Source organism: Mrakia frigida (assembly GCF_051309035.1).
Source record: "Mrakia frigida strain ATCC 22029 unplaced genomic scaffold BDY24scaffold_49, whole genome shotgun sequence".
Taxonomy (NCBI): Eukaryota; Fungi; Basidiomycota; class Tremellomycetes; order Cystofilobasidiales; family Mrakiaceae; genus Mrakia; species Mrakia frigida.
Window position 1 is genome coordinate 38,014 of NW_027481232.1, and position 21,969 is coordinate 59,982.

The 21,969-nt window shown below is 54.5% G+C and overlaps 9 protein-coding genes across 9 annotated transcripts; 4 read left to right on the forward strand and 5 right to left on the reverse strand.

The window, feature by feature from the left end:
- Positions 1-194: 194 nt before the first annotated feature.
- CDC45 (DNA replication initiation factor CDC45) lies at positions 195-3,584 on the reverse strand. Its single transcript, XM_076636588.1, has 10 exons — positions 3,500-3,584; positions 3,233-3,430; positions 2,975-3,083; positions 2,629-2,862; positions 2,232-2,399; positions 2,012-2,160; positions 1,608-1,940; positions 1,064-1,528; positions 606-959; positions 195-497 (listed from the first exon to the last, which is right to left on the reverse strand). Exons 2-10 carry the CDS (start codon positions 3,400-3,402, stop codon positions 344-346), a joined length of 2,136 nt encoding a protein of 711 aa, XP_076492361.1. The 5' UTR covers positions 3,403-3,430; positions 3,500-3,584; the 3' UTR covers positions 195-343.
- A 333-nt stretch (positions 3,585-3,917) lies between these two features.
- FMP52 (Fmp52p) lies at positions 3,918-5,621 on the forward strand. The gene is made up of 6 exons (XM_076642446.1): positions 3,918-4,029; positions 4,170-4,501; positions 4,689-4,751; positions 4,840-5,021; positions 5,136-5,192; positions 5,306-5,621. The coding sequence occupies exons 1-6, from the start codon at positions 3,981-3,983 to the stop codon at positions 5,361-5,363; spliced, it is 741 nt and encodes a 246-aa protein (XP_076492362.1). The 5' UTR covers positions 3,918-3,980; the 3' UTR covers positions 5,364-5,621.
- Positions 5,622-5,839: 218 nt separating this feature from the next.
- BDY24DRAFT_419089 (uncharacterized protein) lies at positions 5,840-7,595 on the reverse strand (the record flags this gene model as incomplete). Its single annotated transcript, XM_076643932.1, has 6 exons — positions 5,840-5,905; positions 6,034-6,174; positions 6,310-6,472; positions 6,961-7,028; positions 7,186-7,244; positions 7,313-7,595. 6 exons carry the CDS (start codon positions 7,593-7,595, stop codon positions 5,840-5,842), a joined length of 780 nt encoding a protein of 259 aa, XP_076492363.1.
- A 178-nt stretch (positions 7,596-7,773) lies between these two features.
- Positions 7,774-9,251, forward strand: BDY24DRAFT_419090 (uncharacterized protein; the record flags this gene model as incomplete). Its single annotated transcript, XM_076643933.1, has 3 exons — positions 7,774-8,088; positions 8,165-8,965; positions 9,144-9,251. The coding sequence occupies 3 exons, from the start codon at positions 7,774-7,776 to the stop codon at positions 9,249-9,251; spliced, it is 1,224 nt and encodes a 407-aa protein (XP_076492364.1).
- A 644-nt stretch (positions 9,252-9,895) lies between these two features.
- On the forward strand, positions 9,896-11,971 carry BDY24DRAFT_345532 (permease for cytosine/purines, uracil, thiamine, allantoin-domain-containing protein; the record flags this gene model as incomplete). The annotated part of the gene is made up of 8 exons (XM_076637600.1): positions 9,896-9,955; positions 10,063-10,247; positions 10,399-10,458; positions 10,556-10,715; positions 10,794-11,331; positions 11,412-11,494; positions 11,568-11,756; positions 11,831-11,971. The coding sequence occupies 8 exons, from the start codon at positions 9,896-9,898 to the stop codon at positions 11,969-11,971; spliced, it is 1,416 nt and encodes a 471-aa protein (XP_076492365.1).
- A 520-nt stretch (positions 11,972-12,491) lies between these two features.
- On the reverse strand, positions 12,492-15,347 carry BDY24DRAFT_226083 (choline transporter-like family protein). The gene is made up of 9 exons (XM_076636592.1): positions 15,080-15,347; positions 14,633-14,996; positions 14,451-14,553; positions 14,236-14,372; positions 14,000-14,149; positions 13,721-13,916; positions 13,391-13,610; positions 13,080-13,263; positions 12,492-12,985 (listed from the first exon to the last, which is right to left on the reverse strand). The coding sequence occupies exons 1-9, from the start codon at positions 15,180-15,182 to the stop codon at positions 12,820-12,822; spliced, it is 1,623 nt and encodes a 540-aa protein (XP_076492366.1). The 5' UTR covers positions 15,183-15,347; the 3' UTR covers positions 12,492-12,819.
- A 256-nt stretch (positions 15,348-15,603) lies between these two features.
- Positions 15,604-16,505, forward strand: BDY24DRAFT_226167 (uncharacterized protein). The gene has a single exon (XM_076636594.1). It carries the CDS (start codon positions 15,823-15,825, stop codon positions 16,336-16,338), a length of 516 nt encoding a protein of 171 aa, XP_076492367.1. The 5' UTR covers positions 15,604-15,822; the 3' UTR covers positions 16,339-16,505.
- Positions 16,506-17,979: 1,474 nt separating this feature from the next.
- On the reverse strand, positions 17,980-21,095 carry BDY24DRAFT_404011 (Alpha/Beta hydrolase protein). The gene is made up of 11 exons (XM_076642447.1): positions 20,375-21,095; positions 20,202-20,276; positions 20,001-20,079; positions 19,848-19,930; positions 19,655-19,779; positions 19,513-19,583; positions 19,074-19,440; positions 18,982-19,003; positions 18,839-18,910; positions 18,572-18,753; positions 17,980-18,496 (listed from the first exon to the last, which is right to left on the reverse strand). The coding sequence occupies exons 1-11, from the start codon at positions 20,633-20,635 to the stop codon at positions 18,109-18,111; spliced, it is 1,725 nt and encodes a 574-aa protein (XP_076492368.1). The 5' UTR covers positions 20,636-21,095; the 3' UTR covers positions 17,980-18,108.
- BDY24DRAFT_404015 (uncharacterized protein) lies at positions 21,096-21,926 on the reverse strand (the record flags this gene model as incomplete). Its single annotated transcript, XM_076642448.1, has 1 exon — positions 21,096-21,926. A coding segment is annotated over exon 1 (454 nt), but the record flags the coding sequence as incomplete, so codon positions are not given.
- Positions 21,927-21,969: the final 43 nt, after the last annotated feature.

A 21,969-nucleotide genomic window follows, 5' to 3' on the forward strand; every position in this document is an offset into this window, starting at 1 on the left:
CTTCGACGATGGCTCCACGCTGAAGATGAAGGCTGAGGAGATTCATGGTCTTTGGTGAGTTCGAGTCGCGTCTCGCCTTCACCTCTTCATCGTTCGAGCAAGCGAGCTGACTGCTATTCCGTCGATATCCTCTTCACGGGCTGGACGACCAATTGATTAGGCGTCGGACTACTACACTCCAGCCAGACTAGATGCCCAACTTTCCGTAGACGTTTCGCTATTCGTTGCCTCTTCTTTCTTTCCTTTTCTCTGTCTCTCTCTCTCTTTCTTCTCCCTCCCTTCGCACTTATCACGACCCTCTCTCTTCCTTCCCAATGACGCGATCTTCAGAACCCACATATCATCAACTCATCCGTTCCGTCGCCGAAAGCTGCAGAGCCTCCATGAACGCCGACAGATCCTCCTTCTTGACCTCGACGATGGACGTGTCGAACCGATCGTGCCTGGCTCCTGCCCCGGATTCCAAAGCGGCATCTTGGAAGGCAAGTCCGAATTTGCTGAGAACGAAGAAGAGAGCCGAAGGGGAAGAGGGAGAAGAGAGACGGAAAGAGGGTCAGCTCTTCGAGAAACGCGACGAGAGAAGAACGAAGAAATGTTCGACTCACTTCTTCCTAACATCTCCAAACTCCGGTGCTCCCGTTACTCCCACAACCACATACGTCCCAACCCTCTCATCCAAACACGCCACCACCACAGGTAAGCTCTTCGTCCTCCTCTGCTGATCGCTCCCTCCTTGAGCTGCCAACCGATCCCTCAGCGCGTCGACCATCCAGAGGGCTAGACGAGAGAGGGTTGAAGGGTTGATGAAGAGGGCCATGTCGGGACCTTCGGTAATGGCCGCTAGACGGAACCATTTGAGCGGGACGACCTTGTTCTTGTCGATGAGGGAGGAACCTTGTCGGATGATGGCGCGTTGGAGAGCCATGCAGAGAGGGAGGGAGGAGTGGAGGAGGGTGACGCTGGATAAAAGGGAAGAGAGCAGGTCAGCGAAAGAAGAAAGAGCGAGAGGGAGAGGGAGGAAAGGGGAAAGGAAACGAGAGACGCGTCGAAAACGAGAACTCACTCTCCTCCAGGTTTCAACGCGTCGAACGACGCCCAAAAGCACTTCTCCCAAGCCTTCTCGTCCTTCTTCTTCTTTTCCCCTCCATTCTCCTCCTCTTCCTCTCCCCCAGCAGCAGCCAACGCAGCCGCCTCCAACGCCTCCTTGTTCTCATCCTTCCCACTCCATCCCAAGCCTCCCAACGCCCAAATCCTACTCCCGCCGAACCACTCCCCTCCTCCCTTCCCTCCCTCAATCTCAACCTCCAGTCTCACACCCACAGCCGCTTCAAGCAAGGCTCCGATCCCTTCGACGGCGTCGGCGGCAGAAAGAGGGAGGGAACGGAAACCGTAGGTTCGAGTGAAGGAAGGGTAGGTGAGTTCGACGAGACCGTATTCGGGAGCGATGGAGTCCATGCGATGCGAGAGTTGGCGTTTGAGAGAGATGTCCATGTTGGCGTAGGCTTGGTGGCATTGGGTTAGGGAGAATCTGGATGAACGAGGGAAGAGAGAGTCAGCGAAGAATGAAGGAGACAAAAACGAGGAACAAGACGCGTCGTCGAACTCACCCCATCTTCGCCAACATCCCCTGCAACCTTCCCTTTCCCTTCTCCCTCCAGATCCCCATCTTACTCGCCACGTAACCCGAATGGTACATCGAGTCATAAAGGTTCCAATGTCGATAGAGCGTGAACCTCAGCTCTTCCGACGGGCGGATGGAGTGATCGTCTGGGTTCGGACTCGACGAGGAAGCTGCTGCTGAACCGACGGCGGAGGGAGGTGGTGGTGCTGGAGGGTTGAGACGAGCTACTTCGTCGAGGTAGAGGGAATGGAGGATGTCGTAGTTGTCGCGTTTGATGCGAGAGGAGATGTATTGATGAGTGAGACCGAGGATGGCGAGCCTGAGGAGAAAGGAAAGGGGTGGTCGCGTCAGTTTTGGGTGTGGGGAGGTCAAGAGAAGACGGAGACGAACCAAAGAAGATCGTTGTCCTCCCTCCCTAGGGCAGAGGCAAGCATGTAGACCGTTCCAGCGACGCTCTGTCCGTAATGAGTTCCGGCGGTGTAGTATCGATGGATCTTCTGAGCGTATCTCGCCTTCTTGGCTCTACTGAGAGGTTTGGGCTGAGGAACAAGAAGTTCCCAAGTCAGCTCAAAAGGAGTAGAAGGAAGCGAAATAAGAGAGGAGGACGCACCTGTCCATCTGCGTCTAAACGTCTTCTCCGACGCGGTCGAGGACTTCCTCCGTCCTCGTCGTCTACCAGCTCGTTGTCGTCGTTGGAAGAATCGTCGTCTGAGGATTCTGGACGTGGCAGATCGTCGTCCGAGTCGGAGTCGGAGGAGTCGGAGTCCTCGGGTTCGTACTGAAGGAGGAGAAAGAGTAAGGGAGGAAGAAGGAGGGAAGGGAGGGAAGAGGTGAGCTTCGACTTTTGAAAGGACGAGAAACGCGAGCCTGCCTCGTTTCCTTCCCACTTCGGATCCGAAGCCTCTCAAGCCCATCTCGAGCAGCCCACGTCCCAGCCCAGTCCCGCTCGCTCCCTCGTAACCCACCCAATTCAACTCAACTCGACTCAACCGAAACACGGAACTCACCTCCAAAGCCTCAAACGCTCTCCTCTCCTTCTCGAACGCTCTCCTGCCTACATCATCGTCTCCCCATATCCAGACCCTCTCCCTCCCTTCCAGCCCACCTCCAAACAGGTTCTCCAGATTCCAAGGTCGGTGGGAGTCGAGGACGTGAACGTGGACGTTTGGGTTGAACCGGCTGAGGAAGTGGGAGGAGATGGGCAGGATGGCTCCTAGGGAGAGGAAGATGAGGGTATGGAGCTGAGGAGAGAAAAGCGATGGTAAGGAAAGGAAGAAGCAGTGAGCTCTTGGAAAGGGGCGAAGACGAAAAGAGTAGAACGAGCGAGAGGGAGGAAGGGCGAGGTGAACGAACCTCGTTGTCCGCCTCCAAGTCCTGTGTTCGTTCTTCAAGCTCAGCGTATCCTTCCACGGGGAACATTCGATGCGGTATCGAGTCCGAGGTTAGAAGAGTGGTCATCATCCTGTATACGAGTCAAGTTGAAACGAGCAAAAGCGAAGGGGTCAGCAAGGAAAGGAGAAGGAGAACGCGAGCTCATCATTCCTTGTTCGTGAGCTCCTTCCCAAACCCTCCCTTCCTCCCTTCAACCTGAAAAGACGCCTAGCGACTCACCTTCCAGCACACACACCGTCTACACCATTGGCTACCATGATGACGAGCCCGTTCCCTCCTCCTGCTGAGCCCATGGCAGCTCGTGAACGAGAGACGATCGAGTTGTACGCTTGAGGGTAGGAAGGGATCGTTTTGGGAACGGCTGGAGAGGGGATCGGGAGGATGGGCATTTTGGGCTAAGGGAGAAGAGGAGGTGGGCTGTATACGAAGCGGACAAGAGAGTCAGATCGTGTTCTTGGAGCAAGGAGAAGGAGGAGTTGAACGAACGAGAAGGAGAGGAAGGAGCCGCGTCCGTTGAGCTTCGTTTCTTCTTTTGTCTGAACCGAGAGGGAAGGAGAAGAGCGGCTTCGAAGGCGAAAGTCAGGTCCAATCTGTATGTGAGAGCGTAGGCGATGAATGCTGGGTTCGAAGTATAGGGGTTTGAGGGGAGAGAAGGAGAGGGAGTCGAAGTTGGAAGGAGGACAATCAACGAGCTCCAAAGTTCGAGCTCGTCGCGTCCTCTCGGCCCCTTTGGGCTGCGCGTTGTAAACAACAACAAGAACGAAAGTTCTTGTTTTCATGGGTGGAAATATTGAACTGAAGCTGGTGGAGTGCCTTCCAATGATGACCGAAGAATATCAGCCCGCTCGAGCTTCGCGTCGCCCTCTCTCCTCGGCATCCTTCAGCCCTCGAGCGGCCCAACTTTCGAAGTTCTGCTTCCAACCACCTCGACCTCTTCTTCCCATCTTTCTACTCTCTAGACATCGCCATGTCCTCTATTCCAGCCGTCTATCTCGTAGGAGCTACAGGTCTCACAGGTCAGCCCTCTATGTCTCTTCCGCTTTGATCCGAAGTCTGGAACGTCGAGCTCACACTTGTTCTCCTTCCTCTCTTTGCTTCCCTCCTTCCCTCCGTCCTCCTTTCTACCCATTCCCTTGCGAAACGACTGCCCTTTCAGGCTATCAAACCTTCCTCTACGTCCTCTCCTCCCCTTCGCTCTTCTCGTCCCTGACGACCATCACTCGTCGACCTCTCTCAGCTCCTCCCTCCGACTCCTCGTCGTCTGCTTCAACGCCTCACACCAACCTCATCTTCAACTTCCAAGACCCATCGACCTGGTCCTTCTCTTCTCCCACTTCAACTGCGTCTGCTCCTGGGACGAAAAAAGTGTTCGTGAGCTGCTTGGGAACTCAAAAGGCCATCGTCGGAAGCGTCGAAGAACAGAGGAAGGTCGATTACGATTTGAACTTAGCGTTGGCGAAGGCTGCGAAGGAGCAGGGGGTGGAGACGGTGAGTCGAGAAGATTTGAGTCGATGTATTCGGAGGCTGGTTGAGGAATAAAGAAAAGAAGGGAGGGAAGCCGAGAAGAGGAGGATCTCGGAGGGAGAGAGGGTTGAACGAAGAAGGCGAGCTCGGCCTCGAGACTTCGCATGCTGATCTATCTCTCGCGTTCCGTATCGTTCTTTAATTGGGGTAGTACATCCTCGTCTCAGCAGCCGGAGCCGATCCCAGTTCCTACTTTCTCTACCCGAAGATGAAGGTTGTGTCCCGTTCCCCTCTCAGTCCTTCATCTCTCTCTCCTCTCCTTTCTTTGTTCTCACTCTCTCTCTCTCTTCCCCCTCCCCCAGGGCGAAATCGAACAGTCTATCCTCGCTCTCTCCTTCCCTACCACGCACTTCCTTCAACCAGGCCTGCTCGTCGGAGATCGAGACGGCGCAGGAGGGATGGAGGTGCTGGTCAAAGGCGTGTTCAAAGGGTTGAGGTGGTTGGGAGTACCGGGTTTGGGGAAGATGGGGGTTGGGAGTGAACTGTGAGTGCTTTTGGGGCTGGAGGGGAGTCAAGGGGAGCGGGATAAGAGGAAAAGGGAGCGAAGGGAGACGCGGCGCTGACTCGACGGTTTTCGTGCGCTGAGGATCGTGAACAGGGTGGGAAAGGCTATTGCTAGTCTTGCGTCAAGGAAGAGCCAGGAGGAGGGAGTTCAGTGAGTTTCAGTAGGGCTAGGGGAAGAGAGGTGGGGAGAAAAAAGAAGGGAAGGGTCGAACTGACCGACTCCACGACGCGCTGTTTCGTTTCCGATTTTCTGCCTTCGTTCAGCTACTATTCGAATCAGCAGATCGTCGATCTCGGAACGGCTTACGATAAACCCGCTTGATATGATCTCATTTGTAGTTCGTTAATCTTACGAACGACAATGTGATCCTTCAAACTCTGTGCGACGCGTCCAACTCTCCTTGTTCTATCTCTTATTCCTGTCCTCTCAATCCTCCTCTTCTCTCTAGGTTTCACGAGCCCCATCCTCTATATACAAATCATCTATACACACCTCGAAAAGAACCACGGCCTCCTTCATCCTCCTCAACCAGTAATTCCCATCCGTCCCCTCCCCTCGCGCCTACATACCCTTCCCTTCCTCCTCCTTCGTCCCCTCTACCCTCTCACCAAGGATTGCCCCAGCATCCATCCCTCTCTCTCCCACTTCCACTAAAGCTTCCCTCTCAGCCTCAAGCTCTCGTTCAGGGATCATCTGGGAAACGTGAAGGCGGGACGAGAAGAGATCTGGGGGTTCGCCTCGACGCAGAACCTGGCAATCTCCTCTTCGAGATTATCTCCTCTACGATCGCATTCCGTTCAGATGAGAAGAGGATCGTGCTTCTTCGCTTCCTCCTCCAGGTTCTCGACGATAAGCTCGGAGCCCTGTCGAAGAAAGTGCGACGAACAAAGAAACGATCAGCACGTCCGGCCAACAGCTCGCTCGAACGAGATTGAGGGCTGGAGCTGACCTTCTCGACACTCTAAAGTATTTGAGCTTCAAACAAGCTTACGGGAGAAGCATCGTCCTTGACCGCGTCGGGATCGAAGTCGTGCTGAACCAAGGGACCGACGACGGACGAGACGTTGAAGAAGGACGTGAGGGATCCATCAGAGAGGGAGTGGTCGAACGTATAGGCTGGCGGGAGAGACTTCTAGTCAGACGAGGACTGAGAAGGAAAGAAAGGACCAAAGAAGGGCAAGATTGAGCTCTCCAAGTCGAAGTTTCCCTTTAATCGGCCACTCTTCCTTCATCGCTCTTCTCGCCTTAAAAGAAGGAAAGGACTGACCATCTCCTCTCTTCCAGCTCCCAATATCCAAGCGAGCTGCTCCGCTATAGCCGGATTTTCGGTAACGCATAGGACTCTCAAAGGGTGAGGGTCGATGGCGAAGAGACGGAGGGAGGAGTGAAGCCGACGTCGACCGGCCGCTCGACTCGTTCCAGGCTGACTCCTGCTCGAATCAGATCCGGTCCTCCAATAAAGACGCGTAAGAGGGGAGTAATGGTGAAGAAAGGGCCACTTGGTTGGAGGAGGGAGTGCGAGGTGGGAGTTGGGAGTGAAGTCGAGCCGGGTTCATGAATCGAGCGAAGGCTGAGGGACGTGAGCTTGCTGACGGGTACTATCTGTATGAGAGGAATGCAGCAGCTTCCGTTGTACGAGGTGTCCTTTCCTCTCAGGGTGGTCGGTTCTATTGCTGAACCAGAAGGTCGAAGAAGGGAAGCGAGGGTGAGCTCGACTCCTCGGCGGCGAGACCGAGGTCGAAGGAGCATCTTTTGCGACCGGAAGCTGAGAGTTGTTCGAGAGATCATACCATTACAAATGTATACAGGGGTAGAGGAGAGAGAGGACTGATGTGAAGAAGGAGTTGAGCGACGCTAAACGAGCGAGGGAGATGGTGAAGGGGAGGGGAGGGATTGGAAGGTCGGAACGGAGACGAACGAAGCGTTGGCTTGTCGTCGTCGAAGATCGGGGTCGATTTTGATGGTAGGATGATGATGGTAAGTGTACTGTAAAGCAGAATGTATATCAGCCAAACCGTCAACAGAGCTACTCCGAAAGTGAGCTCGAAGAGAAGGAAGAAGGGAACGAACCAACGCGAGCTCGTCTTTCTCGCTTCTCCTCCCTCCCTCCTCCCTCCCCTTTCCAGCTGATCGCCTACTCCACCAGCCTCCTTCCCTTTCCAGGGTAGTAGTCCTTGTCGATAGCCATGTTTGGATCGTAGACTACAGCGATACGAGGGTCAGCCTTGAAGAACGATCGGATCGAAGGAAGGAGGAGGACGTCAACTCACGCATGGGGTTCTGAACGCTGGCGATACCTCTCTCCTTCTCCTTACCAGCTCTCGACTCGGTAAGCATCTGGAACGAGCACCAAGCGAGGGTTCCGATGACCATGAATCCGAGGACGGGGTTGAGACCTCTGGCCATGAGTCCTCGGGAAGCTGCGAGTTTGGAGGAAGGACCACTTTGAGAGGAGGCGGGACCGTTGGCGAGCGAAGAGTTGTAAGGGTGCTTGTTGAACTGCTCGATGTTCTTGGGCTTGGGAGCTCGTTTCCATCCGGCGGAAGAAGACATGTTGATTTTGCTGTGAGAAAGGGAGGGAGGGAGGGAGGGAGAGCAGAGAGAGTGACGGTTCGGAGGAGCCTTTCGAGTTTTGAGTTGAGCTCACCTTTTCCTTTCCTCCCCTCCCTCCCTCTCAGCCGCTAACGACCACAACCTCAACCAGACCGGTTTCCTCTTCTTGCTCCTACTTATGGCCACCCGTCCACCTTCCAATCTCCCAGCTCCTCTTCCTCCTCGAGCTCTCGTTTCCCTCTCCTCGCACCTCTCGACGGAGCTTCTACTCCTCGCTCGAATCCACTACAAGAATCAGTCCCAGCACCGTCTGTCCCTCTTCTGGAGGAGAGTGGACGAGGTGAAACGTCTAGGGGATAAGGTTCAAGCTGGCTGGGTCATATGGGAAGCGAAAGGGAAGGAACCGGGGACATCTATCGAGGGGAAGAAGGGCAAGAAAGTCAAGGGAGGAAGGGAAGTCGAGCTCAGGAAGCTCGGAACTTTGCTCGAGAAGGTGAGCTCTTTCGCATTCTTCCGACCTGTAGCAGCAAGCCCAGAGCTGACTCCTGAATGCTGCTTCCTCTCTTCAGTTCCACCTCTCTTTGCCAAAACTTCACGTCTCTCTCAACCAGCTCGTCCTCCTCACCCACTTTCTCCCCCTCGTCACCGTCCTTCTGGGAATGACTGCTCGTCTATGGGGACTCTCGGCAGGATTGTACGACCATCTACGAGGGATATGGTCGAGAGAGTTTCCTGGAAAGCGTCCTTGGAGGGAACTGGACGGAGGAGCGAAGATGCAGGAGCAGGAGGAGGAGGACGTCTCGACGACGCGATCTTCAGCACCTCCCTCCAATCGAGTCGTCGCCTCTACCTCCTTCCCAGTATCACGAACCCCTACCCCAGCTCCTAATACAGCTACTCCTCCTCCAACCCTCGTTCCCGAGGTCAACCCTCCAGAACACGGCGAAGTCATTCAACGTCGGCCTCCTCCCTCCTCCCTCAACACCGTCGGAACCATCATCCCTCGTCAACCCTCCTCCCTCGCTTCGAAACCAACTCTTCCGCCCTCACACCTCCAAGACGAACCCATAACCTACGCCGATTCAGACTCAGACTCGGAACCAGAGCCATCGCCTCCTCCTCCCAAACCCAAACCCGTCGTCGTCGTCGCACCAAAATCGCCCCCTCCTCCTCCACCCCTTCCTGCCCAACCCAAATCCCTCAAACGACCCACACCCACCTCCATCAACTCTCCCTTTCTCGCCAAACGTCCAAAGATCGATCCTCCTCCTGTCGTTCTTCCCACGAAGTCGACGAAGGAGAAGATTCGGAAGCTGGACGCGTCGACCGAGGGAAAGAAGAAGGTTGGGTCGTCATCGGCGCCAGTGGTGGTGAAGAAAATGAAGAAGAAGGTCAGGAGGGATGAGATGGATGATATCTTCGGGTAGATAGAGGGTTTGGGGGAGATTTGGGTGTGAAGGGAAGAGAAGGTGAGTTAGGTTGCCGCGTGGGATTCAGTGCTTGGGGAGCAGTTGGGCTGATCTACTTCTGCTTTTGCTTCTCTCACAGGAAATCACTTTTACAATCCCCACCCTCGTTCTCGACACTCTGGATCAGTCCTCGTTGACGGTAGAGCTGACGGAGGACGCGTCGAGTCTGGGTCGAGACGCTGCTTGAGCTCGAGAACGGAGGAGGGCTGGTATCGCCTGGAGGGAAGGATCACTCGTAGGGAGTAGTAGAATATACGTTATCTCGAGCTCCATCATTGATCCTTGTCGAACCAAGAGGTTAAGGGGGTGGTCGAAATGGAAACGCGACCAGTTTTGGATCGCGGACTTCCGTCGGTCGTTCTCTCCCGCGCTTGCACGCAATTTTGCAGTAGGGGACGCGTAAAAGAACCACACATCTTCCTTCAGAGGGCCGTCGGAAATTTTCTCCTTGTTTTTCTCGGCGTTCCTTCTGGGAAAGCGACCGAGTCAGACCTCTCTCGATTTCGGACTTGCCCTCTTTCTCTTTTCAGCCCTGCCCTTCCTTCTTTCCTCCCATCCTCCACCGTCCCTCTTTCTACTTTTCCTTCGCTTTTCTTCCTCCCAGCCATGCTGGCACCCGTCTCACCACCCCCTTATCCCCAGCATCTGGGCATCGACGTTGAATCCAACCTAGCAGAACGTCGTCAAACCGTCTCGAAGCATTCGAACGAGCTCGACATCGAGGAGGAAGACGAGGTTCCAGACGACTACGACGCCGATCGAGATGGGAAATTCGCACCTCAGAAGCTCGCTGAGGGTTGGGAGGGCAAGTGGGGGTTCATTGGAACTGCTATGGCTTTCCTGATCAGGAACGGGTGCGAGGCGAGAGGGATTCAACCTGTCAGGGTGGAGGTCAGCTTCGATTTTCGCTTCCTCTCCTCCTCCCTCCTTCCTTCCTTGACCTTCCCCTCCCTCCGCCCTTCTGCGTGCTGATTTTCTTTTCGATCTGCTTCTCACAGGACCGATCTACCCTTACTCGATGGTCTTATCTTCCTCAAGCGACTTTGTGGGCGGCAGCCAACACCAACATCCTCACCTTTTCCGCTGGAAACCTCGGTCCCGAGCTCTTCAACCTCCCTTTCGGTGCTAGCGTAGGAACGATCGTAGGATTCAACATCTTGGCCGTCATCCCCGTGGCCTATTTGTGAGTTAGTCGTCTCGTTCTAGGCAGTCTAGCAGGAAGGTGGGGTGCAGGACGAAGCAACGAAAGAGCATGGAAGTGGGCGCTCTCCTCCTTCAGCTTTGGCGGTCAAGCTCACCTCCTTCTTTTTTTCCTTTCTTCTTTGCTTCTTCAGCTCGACCTTCGGTCCCAAGCTTGGACTGAGGCAGATGGTCATGTCTCGATACTCTTTCGGGTTCGTCTTTCCGGAATTTTCCTCTCTCCTTTGAAGCTCGATCTGACGCCTCCATTTGGCTTCTGTTCGTTTTTTCCTTTGTTTGTTGCTTAAACAGTTACTGGCCCGTTCTCGTCCCAGCTCTCTTCAACGCTCTCACCGCCATCGGATTCCTTTCCCTCAACGCCATCCTCGGAGGTCAAACCCTCAGTCTATCAAGTGGCAGTGACTTCGGATGGAGTCTAGGAATCGTTCTCGTCGGATTGATCGGGATCTTCGTTCGTGTCCTACCCTCCTCTCCTTCTCTCCCTCTCAAGTCTACTGACCGTCTCTTACATCTTTACTTTCGACTCTAGCCCTCCTTCCTCGGTCTCCGAGCTCTCCACATCTACTCGATCTCCCTCCTCCCAATCTCCATCATCATCTTCCTCGCCATCCTCGGAATCGCCGCTCCCAACCTCTCCTCCGCCATCTCCTCCCCAGACAACATCTTCGAACCTCTCACCACCGTCGGAGGAGTCCTCGGTTTTGGAGGAACCCTCATCGGATTCGCTGCAACCTGGTCAGCGTTCGCGTCCGACTTCACAACCTACATGCCTCCGGACACCAAACCTCTCCCTCTCTTCTTCTGCACCTACTTTGGACTCTTGACCCCTCTGGTCCTGCTTCAGGTCCTTGGAGCTGCTGTTCAGCTTGCGGCGGGAGGGATTCCGAGCTGGCACCAAGGGCAGGTCGAGAACGGAGTTGGAGGGTTGATTGGAGCCGTCGTTGGAACGAGCGGAGGAGGGAAGTTGCTGTTGGTGTTGGTCGCGTTGAACGTAACGGCGAACGTGGCACCTACCATCTACTCTGCTGGGCTCAGTCTGCAAGTCGTCGTTCCTTGGTTGCTTCGAGGTGAGTCTTCCCCTTCGTCTTCTCTCTCTTCCCTCGACGCGTCTCGCTGACCTCTTCGTCTTCTCCTTCATCTCTCCCAGTCCCTCGATACTTCCTCGCCGTCCTCATCAGCTTCATCTACATCCCCGTCGCTCTCGCTCTCTCTGTTCAGTATACATGGCAGGTCAGTTCTCGACCTTCCCTCGTTTTCGCTCGAGACGAGAAAAACACGCGCTGACTCCCCGCTCCTCAACCAGTCCGCTCTTTCCAACTTCCTCTACATCATCGGCTACTGGGCCGCTCTCTACCTTCCTCCCGTCATCTGGGAGAACCTTCTCTTCAGAAACCCCATGTCCGTCGGTCTGAACGGGACCTACAACCTCAAGGACTGGGATAACTGGAAGAAGCTCCCCATCGGATACGCTGCCATGGCCAGTTGGGTCGTCGTGAGTCTACTTTTCCTCGTTGTAACCTCTCGAGTAGCTCCGCTGACTCTTTCGTCATTGTTTCGTGACTGCAGGGAATCCCTTGCGTCGTTGCTGGAATCTCCCAGCACTGGTGGGTCGGATGGGCAGCGAGACGAATCGATGGAGGCCTCGGAGACATTGCGTTCCTCATTGGATTCGCTGCTGCTTCGGTTACGTTCATTCCTGCTAGGTGAGCGACCTTTTCTTCCAGCCTTCTCTTTCGGACTATGCTGACTCTCTTCGTTCTGTAGATGGTTGGAGCGGCGCATGTTCGGTCGTTGATTTCGAGACGCGTCCCTCCCTTCGCTCTTCTTTCCCTTTCACGTTTCATCTCTTCTTCTTCTTCTTCTTTGGGCCCCATTCTTCGATCTCCTTTCTACTTAGATACATCTCATCTTCTTCTTTCGCATCTGTTCTTCACTCATAGACCTTTGTTTCCGTATCGTTCTGGATCGTTCGCTCGCTTGCTCGTTTTGTTCGTTTTCGCTCTTCAACCGGGCTCACTCTTTGCTCGTTATCTCTTATTCACGAGCCCCTCTGTTATCTCATCATCTTCAACGACCTCCCACCTTGCATCGAGAGTTTGAGCGGAAGCATCGAGTCTTTGAACGAGGCCTTCGTCGCTCTCGTCGACGTCCCCAATCGGTTTGTCTCGAGACCTTCTCCCTCGGCGTCTCCGCCTGGCGAGAAACAGCGAAGGAGCAGGCTCGTCTTCAAGTCAAAGCGAAAACAAGCTGAAAGTATCATATCGTTTTCAGAAATAAGAGAAAGAGCAAAGACAAACGCGTCGACGCACGGCAGTCAGATCGAGGAGAAGGGAGAGAGGAGAGAACTACACTACAACGTAAAGGATCTACGACCGAGACAACAAACGAAAGGAAGAAGAAAGAAGAAAAAGGCTGAATCTAAGAAGAAAAGATGGTTCGTGAAGAGGAAGGGAGTAAAGAGACGAGGGAGGAGGTTCAAACTGAATCAGGTCCTCGTGGAGTGGGCTTGATGCCTCCGAACTGATGAAAAGCGAACGGACCAATCGAAGGAAGAGTCAGTTTAGGATGTTGAGAAGAAGGAGGAACGGGGAAGAGAGATGGGGAAGCGGGACGAGGAAGGAAAGAGAGGAGGAAAGGGAACGAACCGCCTCCCCAGCCTTCGTGCAATGCGTTCCACCGTTCTCGACGTCGATGGCGTAGCAGATGAAGAGAGCGTCGGCACTGCAACCGAATCATCAAAAAGAAAGAACGAGGGAGATTCAGCTCGAGGTCGAAACGCAAGACGCGTCGAGGAGAACGAGTTTGATCCACTCACGCATTGATCAACCCGTCCATCGAGAACCGAATCGAGAACCAAACCGTCCCTCCGCAAAGCAGACCAGCTAGGGGAGCATGCCAGGGAGCGAGGAGGGCGTGAGTAGCGAAGAGGTAGCCGATGGTTGCGGTGAGGAGGGAGATGGTGAGGGAGAAGAGGCGGAGGAGGAGTTTGATGAGGGTGTCTGATGAGCGACCATACGTCGGAATGCACGAGAGTCAGCATGGTGCGAAAAAGAGAGGAAAAGGAAACGGAGCGAGAAAGTCTCGTCGTTCAAATCCAAACAACCGAAGGCAAACGTCAAAGCTCACAATCCAACAACTTCCTCCCGCTTCCTCTGTTCCTCCTCGCAACCAGCCCTGCCACAGCTCTCGCACTAGGGAAGAACGCTTCCCCCGTGATCCCGACGTAGACCAGCGCGTATCCGTTGAGTTGATCGAGGATGGAAGCGACGATTCCAAAGATGGGTTCGAGGATGTTGAGCGGGTGGAAGAACTCGGGGAGGGAGGAGATGGTTGAGGGGGAGGTTGCCTGCGAGGTCCATTCAGTTGAAGAGGAAAGGAAGAGGGAAAAAGAGGTCAGTTTGGGACTCGAGAACGGAAAGGAAGGTCGACTCGACGAAACGAGACGACGAGACGCACCTTCTTCAACGAATAAGCCACCTCCCTCACAGCTCTCAGCACCGCCATGATCAAAGCGCTCAAGCAAATACTCCCCAAACTTGGTCCCGTAGCTCGATTGAAGGCGATCCGAGTCGTCTCGATCTCGAAGCCCAGTCCGAACGGATCCGTTTGCTTGAGGTTCGAGGTCGTTGCTGAGGGGAGAGCAGGGTCATCTCTGTAACAAGCAACAGAAACCAAAAGAGTCCTTCAGTCCTCGAGAGGAGACTTGAGATCGGAGGGATGGAAATGAGGACTCACCGATGGAAATACCACTCCCCAACCACCCCAGCAATCGTCACCCTCCCGATCCCTCGGAAGACCCCCCACATCCAGATCCAAAGCCCAACGACGAGAAGAATGAGAGGAGTAGCTTTGGGCTTGAGGTGATAGATCCAGGTCCCTTCCGGTCTTCAGAAAGCGAGACGAGAAAGTGGTCAGTCGCGTCGCGTCGTGGTCCTCTTTCATGAGTCCTCGATGAGAAGAGAGAGACTCACGGAGACTCGTAGTATCCGAGAAGAAGCAACCGCATGATGACGACGAGGAACGGAACGCTTGCTACCGAGAAGACGGCGAGGAGCGCGGGAGTGAGGACGAGGAGAGGTGGGTGGGTGAGGAGGACGTCGATGGCGAGCTGAAGGGTTCGACGAGGTTGACAAGTCAGCGAAAGTGTTTGAGACGAACAGGAAACGAGTAAGGAAACAAGACTGACCTCTACAACTCCAACCGTCCTAGCCAGCTTGGCTCTCCGACTCCAAATCACTCGAGCCGACAGGATCGCAGCGAGGAAAGGGAAGATCGAGATGATCCTCAGCCTGCAGAAGCAACATCAACGAGATGAATCAGCGGAGTCCTCTCTTCCTCGAGAGACTATAAACAAGCCGTTTCACTCACCCAGTTCCACCCCACCAATTCCTGACCTCTCCCTCCCCAACCTCCTCAAAGCTCCCGAGGAACAGCCACCAACTCCCACCCATCAGCCCACTGACGACGACCACTCCCGTGCCGATGATCACCACCCTCACCGCCTTCCTCAACGCCAGCATGAACAGCGGTGGGATGGCGGTGACGAGGAGGAGGAGGAGAGAGAGGAGAGGGATGGTGTGGAGGAGGGTCCGGAAGGGTGAGGCTGTTGGAGGTGGTGAAGGGAGGGAAGGTGACGTTGAAGGAGGTAGGGAAGGGTGGAAGAGGAGCGTAAAAGGGAGGAAGATGAGGAGAGCTAGAAGGGAGAAGAGATGGAGAGCTAGGAAGGGAGAGTCTGCGAGAGAGGGAGGGAAGGTCAGCTTCGACGCGCTACTCGTCGTCGTCGTTTCTCTCTTCTTCGAAAGAGCTGGTGCTCACCTTTAAACTTTCTCCAATCTCCTCTCCCACCCCAACCCCTCCCACCTAGCCCAACCAGCCTCTCGACTCCTTCCACAAGCCCTGTTCCTCTCTCTCCTCTCATGCCCCAAACGCTGCTCTCCCTGACCCTCTCTGTCCTAGGCAGCGTGATTCCTCTCGGCGCCGGTGGTGGTAACGAAGCCGCTGATTCCGAGAGGTACTCGTTCGGGATCGAGTTGGCGGAGGAAGACGTTGAGGAGGACGCAGAGTTGGACGAGGACGTGGAGGAGGTGGATGCTGAGCGGGAGGAGCGAGAGGAAGGATAGAGGGATTGATGAGCTAGCCAGCCTCGGTTGGCTGGGGACTGTTGTTGAGGGTTTGAGCGTGGTGGTGCTGGTGGTGGTGGTGAAGCTGGAATATATAGAGAGAGGTCAGGGACTCTCCCTCATGAGAGCTCACGAGCTCAACCTTCGGCGAAACTGACCTGTTCTTCCCCTCCTTGCTGCAGCCGCCAACAACCCGTTTCTCTCTCTATCTTCGCTCTCTGCTCTCCCCATGAACCCTATTCCATCGTCGTCGTCGTCGCTCTCGTCGTCCTCTTGGTGACGATCAAACACGACGGATGTGGACGAGGGATGCTGCTGAGCGAGAGAATCCGTCGAACCAAAGATGTGAGGAAGGGAGAGCGTAGAAGAACCTGATAAGGCCGGTTGGGAGGGAGCAGCGGAGCGTTTGGAGTGGTGTCGAGAGGACGAGGAAGCTTGATGGGTGGAGTAGAACATCTGAGGGAAACGAAAGGGAGGAGAGAGGGAGGAGGAGAGGTCAGATCTCGATTCGATTCCGTTCGTAACGAAGATAACGAGACAGGTGTTTCTGAAGCGTGCTGGTTGGAACGTCTCTATATGCGTTCGATCTCGCATCTGCTTCCACGTCTCGAAGCGAAACAAGGAGGTCTGGATCGAAGGAAGGACGAAACGAGTCCGACCTCATCGTCCCACCCTCCCCTGACCTTCCGTCGTCTCCCCTTCTCCCTCCCCTTCTATACATCCCCTTCTAGTCGTGCTCTTCCAGCAGCATACATGCGCTCTCTCCTCTACTCTCCTCTCCCAAGAATCCTTTGTACGAAGCGAGCTCCTTCCTTCCTTCCTCGCTCGCTCGTTCAGCTCCACCACCTTCTCTCCCTCTCTCTGCCCTCCTTCCATACAGACTCTGGATCAACTCACCGGCTCGTCCTCCTCTTCTTCCTCAACCTCTCCCTTCCTCCCCGCTGCTGCTGCTGATATAGGATTCTTGAGGAACTGAGTCGCGAACGTCGAGAGCGAGAGTCCGCCGGTGGTTCCAGTGCTTCCGCTCGCTGAAGGAGCCATGGTTCGAGTAGGGAAGTCCCGATGGCGATAGTAGACGAAGTTGAGAGAAAGAGGTTTTGAGATGAGATGAAGAAGGGAAGGAGGTTTAGGGTCGATGGATTGTTGGAGTTGGAGGGAAACGAGGAGGACGAGCGAGGGCGGGGAGACTTTGCGGTCGAGAGGGAGACGAGATAAGCAGGTCGAGGAAAGAGAGAGGCAGATTTTCCTGTTCGGACGGCTCTCTTTGGGCTTCGGGATCAAGGAAGATTAGATCTCGAAGAGCAAACCTGCTCGCTCTCGCTCTTTCTTTCCCGCTTTGAAGGCCGAGGCGAGTCGCACGACCTCATCATTCAGCCCTCTCCTCTCCTTCTCTCTCAAGCAAAGCGAAGGAGCAAATCTATGGATATAAGAAAGGAAAGATCGTAAGAGCACTACATGAAAAGGGACTAGAAAATCATCAAGGTCGTAACCAAAACACATCAAAAGGCGAAAGGGAAAGAGGGAAAGGCGAGCTCGAGCTCATCGACACGGCGGCTTCAAGCGAAACACTGGAAGAAGAAAAGTTCAACAGTAAAGCCAGAGCAAAGGGAGGTCAGCTCTAGTGTTTCTCTCGGGAAGAGGCGGACATCTAAAAAGGGGAGCTCTAGGAAAGGGTTGAGAAGAACGAGAAGAGTTGGGAATAGACGAGAGGAAGAGAGAAAACCCAAACTCACCCGTTGCAGCTCATTTCTTGACCTCCTCTTGAGCGTGAGCCTGCTGCTGTTTCGACGGTCGAGCAACGTTGTTGGAAGAAGAAGTAAGGTTGGGGGACATGACGTTGGGCGAGAGGGAGAAGTGCGTTTGGGGTTTCCTGGCTGGGACGATGGACGTCGGAGCGACGACGGGACGGGTCGAGGGGTGGAACTGGCAGCAGCAAACGAGCGAGGGATTGAAAGAAGAGTTAGGATGGGGTTTGGGAAGGATTGTATGGATTATAGAAGAAGGTTGGACGTACGAGCGATTCGAGATCAGAGAGGAGACCTGCGTGCGAGGAGGAGGAGATGGACATGATCATGTTGGGCTTGAGACGAGGAGGTGTTGTTGTTGTCTGGGGAGAGAGAGAGGTTGGAGAGTCGAAAGCGTTTGGGTTGGGTTGAGTTGGGGATGATGGTTGATGGGAGAGAGGAAGAGAAGTCGCGTTGGGGTTTCAATCCAGCTCATTTAGAACCTCTGAGAAGACCCAATCAAAACAAACTGGCGAACTTCTGAGAATGGCGAAGTCCGGGGAAGCGCCTCCCTCCTTCAGCTTTTCCCTTCCCTCTTCCCTCCCTTCGCTGGCGTGCTTACCCAAAGCTAAAGTAGAGGGTGAGTCAGATGGACAGAGGTCCGATTGATAAACCGTCTTGAAAAAGTTCTCAGCTGTTTCAAGTCGAGAGCGATGAAAGGGAACAACGGGAAACAAAGCCCGAAAACGCGTCGCGTCCTGAAACGAGGCTAAGTTAAATGAGCCCTTCCCCCGCGTCCCTTTTTGTCTAGATCTCGTCCCACTCTCGCAGGAAGCCAATAGAGATCCTTCTTCGCGTCGGGGACCGAAACTGATGAGATCTTTTACACCGACCCGAGGCATCCAAGATCTATATATGTGAAAGGGAAAAGAACCAAACATTATCTTTCATCCCCCATCCTCTTTTTTTCTTTTCACTCGTACGACTCTCTTCACTCCCTTCACTCCCTAGCCAACTCCCTCAGCACCCCAATCAACCCTTCCATCTCTTTTCTCCTCTCGTCCTTCTCAATCAGAATCTCCCCCTTCGAGTCGAGCACCCTCAGCTCGTCCATCTCCTTCGTTCCCCATCTTTCCTCGAGAGGTCGTCCGTCTATGAAGGCTTGGACGGGAGCGAGCCATGCTTTGGAGAGGGCTAGGTCGGAAGGGGAGAGGGCGAGGAGGTAGGAGTACCACCAGAGGGAGGTGTCGTGGGCGTGGGAGACGCCGATTCTGTGAAAACAAAGGAGGGAGGTGCAGTGAGCGAGGGAGGGCAGAGAGGAGGAGATCAGAACGAACTGAGGAGGAGCGTAGCAGTCCCAGACTTTTGGTTTCCAGTTGATTCGATACCTGTTAAACCAATTTTCATCAGCGGATGCGAAAAACATTGAAAGCGAGGCGAGAGAAGGGAGGGGAAAGGCGAACCTGAAAACCTCCTCGACTCCCATTCCTCCCTCTACCAACCCATCAACGAGCAGCCGCTGAGAAGCGTAGACCTGGATATCAGCTGTGATTTTCCCGTGGAGGTCGATCCATTTGGTTGGGTCCTCGTCGGTGGAGTCAGGATGTTTGTAGAGAGGGAGGACGCGGGTGAGGAGGTGGTGGGGCTGCCAGGGTGGGACGAAATTCGCGAGACGATCAGCTTTGGGAAGAGATGAAGGTAGGATGAGGAGGAAGGATGAGACGACATACGTAGTAGTTGTTTAGCTCGGTGTAGAGTTGGGAGTGCTTGATGGGTGGGTTGGTTTGCGAGAAGACTCCCTCCTGTGCAAAAGAGAAAGAAAGGTTTAGCTCGGAGGTCGACGCGTCGAGAGAGAACAGAAAAGTGGACGAACCTCATGATCTACTTCTCCCAGCCTGTTTCCGCCCAAACAAAGGCTCAGATCAGTACCCAACACATTGGATAAAGCTCTTCACAAAGACTCACATAGCCCTAATCCCCCTCTCCTTACAAAACCTTCCCAGTCGTCCGTCAACTTCAGCCTTCATCGCCTCGTTCGAAACGAACCCTTCTCCCTCCCCTTCATGATCCTGACAAACTCTGAACGTGTGCATCTCCATTCCGTCCATCGCTTTCACGAGGGTAGCAGCATCGATCTTCCTCAGTCCATCGAGGGAAGGAGGGGAGACGCCGACCGCTGAGCACAAAGCTTCGAACTGAGGCTGTCCTTCCGAGACGGGTCGAGGGGTTGAGGGGATGGCGTTGGAGTAGAGGATGATTCCGATGGGGGTGGGAGCATCGGAGGAAGAAGTTGAGAGGAGGTGGTTGAGCTGTTGGTGGGCTGAGTGGGCGCCTGATGAACGAAAAGCCGAGGAAAAGATCAGGGGACGCGACGGGTGATGCGGAGGTGTGGGAGAAGTCTTACCAGCGCTGAGACCTGAGATGGTCAGGCGAGAAGAATCTCCCGAGAAGTGGTGGATGTTCTTGTGGGTCCATCTGCGCAAAAAAAAGAGAACGTGAGCGCGTCAAAAGAGGAAACGAACGACGCGTCGCACACGAAAACTCACTCGAGAGCGAGCTTCTGATCCCACAGACCGAGGTTCAACGACTGTTTCCCGCCCTCGGCAATTAGCTCTTTGCAGGCGAGGAAGCCGAAGAGATTGAGACGATACCCCGGAGCGACGACAACGCACTGTCGAGAAAAGAAACCGACGCGATCAGCTCTCGTCGAGGAGTTTGGCGGAAAGCGAAGTAACGAACCTTCAAAGCTCCCGAACCAATCAAATAAGTCGAGTCATATCGTCTTCCTTGGTTGTTATGTCCAACCTGAAGCCATCCTCCATCTGGAAGCATCGACGAACGAGGGCGAAACGATCAGCTCTCTTCCACTCTCTCTCTTCCCCACTTACTCACGGATATAGAACAAAACAGGCCACTGCTCCCCCTCCGGCGGGTCCTCCACAGGCGTCCAGATATTCACTTGAAGGCAGTCCTGTTTTGGAGATCAGCGACGAGAGATTGAGAGAGAGGTCAGCGGCGACTCAACCGAACGATTCGTTCGACCTTTGCCCTTTCCTTCTTTTCCTCGAGCAGGGAAGGAGAAACGGGACTGACCTCAGTATACTTAGGCGTAGGATCAGCCGGATACGAATAGCCCTCATCCTTGTAGCTGTAAAGACTGTACTTCCTCTGTTCAACCCAAAACGCAAGACGCAAAAGCAGTCAGCTTCGAGCTCACCCTCCCTTTCCTCCCTTCCCTCTCTTTTCCCTCCCTCCCTCAAACTCACCTGAGGGCACACCCCACCCCAAGAATCATACTTCTCTCCCTCAGCTCCATATCTGAAACTCTCCTCCAGAGGCTCAGCTCGTTTGAACCTCGTGGGCGTCTTAGCGTAAGGGACGGCGAGGTAGCGTCTGGCGAGAGGTTGGTTGGTTGATGGGTCCGTGAGGAGGGAACCGGAGATGGTCCCGAGGAGGGGAGAGGAGATGGAGGTAGGGGTTTCGAGAGGAAGTGAAGGGAGGGGAGGGTGAGGGTGGGAGGCGGACATGATTGGGGAAGGAGGGGAGGGAGGGTTGGGAGGGAGAGAGGGAGAAGAGGAGGGCTGAAGTTGAAGGTTCGGAGATGAGCGTGAGGAGTTGGCGGGTAAGTTTTGCTGATATTTAGTGAGGTTTGAGTTGTAACTGTACTGAAAATCGAGATGGAGAGGCGAGAGGGTCAAGAAAGCGACCAATGTCTACTCGAGTCGAGGAGCAGTTGAGATCGACGCGTCGAGCGAACGCAGCCGTCGTCGACGCGACTGAGTTTCCTCTATGGTTCCGAGACTCAACGAGGCAAACAAATAATCCCCATTTGTCAACCGAATCTTTTCTCGCTGACCAATCAACCGACAACGTCGAATCCACCTCAATCTTCTCGAAAGCACGCGTCCGTCTTCTGGACTCGTCGGACCTTCTCTCACCTACCCTCCCCATCGTGTGAGATCCCCACACTTTCCTTCTTAGCCACTCACACCCTCTCCATCTCGCGCTCTTCTCAGCTCAACCACAAACTCAAACTCACTCGCTTCAAAGCCAACAAAACACGTCCCATCTCATCCCTCCTCACATCCCCTCCGGCGGCTCCGTGCTCTCCTTCATCAACGCCGTCCCATCCCTCACTTTCGCCTGCCACGCTAGATCCGAGAGTCTCGAAGCGAGAGTGTCCTGTTGACGAGTTCGTTCGGGGAGACCGTAGCCCATGGAAATGAGGTAGGCCTGGCGACGGGAGTGGAGACGACGCGTTTGGGCCGGAGAGAGGAGGGAGAGGAGGTTGATTTGGTGTTGAGTTGAAAGTGAGGTTGTGTTGGATGTATGTGAAAGAAAGGAAGAGAGGTGAGCTTGATTCTTCGAGAAGGAAGGAGGCAGGTCGAGGCGAGCGAAGGAGGGAAGGCAGAAAGGGGTTCGAAACGCACCCTGTGAAATCGCCTACAGTTCGACTTCCTCTTCCTCTCATCTATACACATGGGTGGCATGAAGTAGGATGGCTGCAACACGCCTGTACGATCGCGATCAACGACACAAAAGAACGGACGAACGGGAGGAAGGAGAGATCGTGGTGAGCTCGAGCTCAACTCGGTGAGACTCGGACGAGAGGGAGAAAGGACTTACAATTCTGAAACTGCCAATCGCTTTCAGAGCAGAGCATTTCGACTTCGGCTGTGAGGTAGCCTGTGACGACTCTCGGAGGAGCTGTGGTAGAGGGAAGAAGAGGGAGGGAGGAGGGAGGGAGGGTCAAGTCGGGCCGAAGCATGAGAGAGATGGTCGGATCGAGCTCACTCTCTGTAGCGTCTGGTTGAAGTTCTGCTTCTTTTTTGAAGGGTGCTGGGATAGGGATGTTGATTTG